The sequence below is a fragment of the Perca flavescens genome, chromosome 3, assembly GCF_004354835.1.
Source record: "Perca flavescens isolate YP-PL-M2 chromosome 3, PFLA_1.0, whole genome shotgun sequence".
Taxonomy (NCBI): Eukaryota; Metazoa; Chordata; class Actinopteri; order Perciformes; family Percidae; genus Perca; species Perca flavescens.
In genome coordinates this window covers 35,367,039-35,369,598 of record NC_041333.1, presented here as the reverse complement: position 1 = coordinate 35,369,598, position 2,560 = coordinate 35,367,039, and the positions used below count along the sequence as shown (strand labels likewise).

The following is a 2,560-nucleotide window of genomic DNA, read 5'->3' as shown; positions in this document are numbered from 1 at the left end:
TAATATGTATTCGTGTCTAAACGACATAAGACATCTTTTCCTATTCTATGTTGCCTGGAAACGCTTCCAACACGCTTGCGTGTCGCGTGGAAAGCAAATATATAAACGGACACGCCCACACAGCCGGTGTGTAACCGGCCTAAGAAAATGCGCGTTGCTCAGGGAGAAGACGAAGTAACGCAGATTGATGAGGGAACTTTGGTGGCCAAAAGTAATCCCATCCTGCATCTATTTCTCGCCGGTAGCCATCCCGCAACTTTTATAAACGGTGTTTATCGGAAATGTTGAATATTTTTCATCCACGGCCGATGGATGTGGTCCAGCCGCAATACGGAGCCGTACGCAACTATGTTGTTATGGAATCTATTCTGAAGCGCTTTCCCGTAGCTTTGGTAATTTTACAAAATGAATATCTACCGCAATATTCATAATCGATATCGCAATATCACATTTTGTCGATATCGTGCAACCCTAAAATGTACCACTGTTGACTAGTGATGGTAAAGTGATTGTATTTTCATGTGTTGCTCTCTGAATGGGAGTTCCTACTCCAGTCTAAATGACTATTTGTTTGTTTCTGTGTGTCCTCTGTTTGGCGGTGCAGGGCCAGTGCTGCTGGACGAGTTTGTGGAATGGCAGAAAGCGTGGTCAGCATCGTAGCGGACGACGTCACTACACCCAAAAACAAGGAAGAGAGAGAGAGGGAGGAAGAGAGAGAGAGGGAGGAAGAGAGAGAGAAGACAAAAACCACAAACGCAGGAGGAATCGATCATTTAACATGGAGAAAAAAAACTGCAGTTTCAGATCTCACCTAAACCCATTGACAGACTTTAACAATACACACACACACACACACACACACACACACACACACACACACACACACACACACACACACACACACACACACACACACACACACACAGACGGCTGAACCCTCCCTCTGTGGAGACCCTCGCATCGTCAGGAGGCCTTTCTCTCACCGAGTGGACGTTTTTTATAGAGATAATTTGGAGAAAAGAAAATGTTCTTAAAATAAGAAAATGAACTGAGAGAAGAGCTGTGGCATTTATGTTTTCTTGATAATTATTACATTTTTTTTTTTTTCCCATTTTTGTGTCTTGTTTATAGATGTTTTCACAGTAATAAAAAGGAAATGGAAGTTTACAAAGCTGCGTCTTAATAATTGGTACAACCGTTCAGTCCCATTCACCAAACACTTAACTCTACATATTTACACCATGTTCACATGTATCCTAGTCCTTTTTGTATTCAGTAACATTGCATCCTGAAAAAGATAGGAAGGGGTGATTTTGGTGTTTTTCAACCTTTCCCATGCATTGGTGTCTCCTGTGAACAGAATCTTTGATATTGGTTCAGTATTGAGCGAGATGGCTGCTCTAAAAGTTCTCTTTTTGCCACTGACGGGCTCAGGTGATTATTTTAAGTGTCTGACAACATTTTGGAAAGGATCCCTACAGAGATGGAATTTTTTTGTGAAAGAGTAAGATCTTTTTTAACATGAAACGGCCCCAAAATATCAATCACCAAACCCACCAGACTCCATTAAAATAACTAGTTTTATTGAACGAAAAATACACTTCATTCAAAGTCGAAACATACCTGCAAACTTGTTGCTTTTCGGCGAATATCGGCATTCTGAATGGGGGGGAAAATGTCATCCGCCTGAATTGTGTAGCTCTGAAGAGTTTTTATTTGGGGGGGGGTCCGAGACCCGGTGCTAATACGCCACCGGTGCCTTAACGACCGGTATCTACCGGACCGAATAGCAACACGGATGTCACAGAAATGTCTGTGCTTCTCTCTGATGCTCCGAAAACGGACGTTGTAGGGAACCTAAACATCACCGCATGACACGGTAGTAAAACCTACACTTAGCAGCAGGTAACGTTAGCCTACCGTTAGCTAGTTAACACTACACTTTACCATTACTGATGGCTGCATTCCACCTAGGAGAGACCCTGGTATTAAACCATTACTGATGGCTGCATTCCACTTAGGAGAGACCCTGGTGTTGTACATGCTGACTCACTGAAATATCTTACTGGGACACTTGATGGAACTGAGCCATCGTTAAGGTTATCAATCTCAGCTGTGCTTTTCCTACTACGACAAGTCAAAATGTCTGCTGTGAAAAAAGGTCCATAGGAATACTTGGAGTTGATGGTGGTGGTTAAATATTCATGAAAAAGGACAAGTTTGTGAACGGGCAACACAGATTTTGATAATGAACTCAACGCGTTACACACTGGACCTTTAAATCCGATTGATAAAGTTGTTGAAGTGCCATCTGCTGTATTGTATCAGCTGATTGTCACTGAAACCTTGATTGAAAGGAAGCGAACACAAGCAATCTATAATAATGTAACTTTGCTTTCTATTGTTGATGCACATGCTGAAATGGTATATTTAAATCAATAATATTGTAAATATGTATTGACTGCAGTGATTCAGTTTATAGCAAAGGTATATATAGGTAATTGATTGTCAGCTTAAAGTGCCCATATTATGAAAAAATATAATTTTGTGTCTCTGGTGC

At 41.3% G+C, this 2,560-nt stretch overlaps 1 protein-coding gene across 2 annotated transcripts in view; it reads left to right on the top strand.

The window, feature by feature from the left end:
- The window catches only part of dcun1d5 (DCN1, defective in cullin neddylation 1, domain containing 5 (S. cerevisiae)), a 16,788-nt gene extending 16,067 nt beyond the window's left edge, over positions 1–721 (top strand). For both annotated transcript variants that reach the window (XM_028574532.1, XM_028574533.1), the window contains exon 10: positions 605–721. In XM_028574532.1, the coding sequence (XP_028430333.1) occupies positions 605–660 (56 nt within the window). In that variant the 3' untranslated portion in view covers positions 661–721. The remainder of the gene's footprint in view (positions 1–604) is intronic.
- The last annotated feature ends 1,839 nt before the right edge of the window (positions 722–2,560 follow it).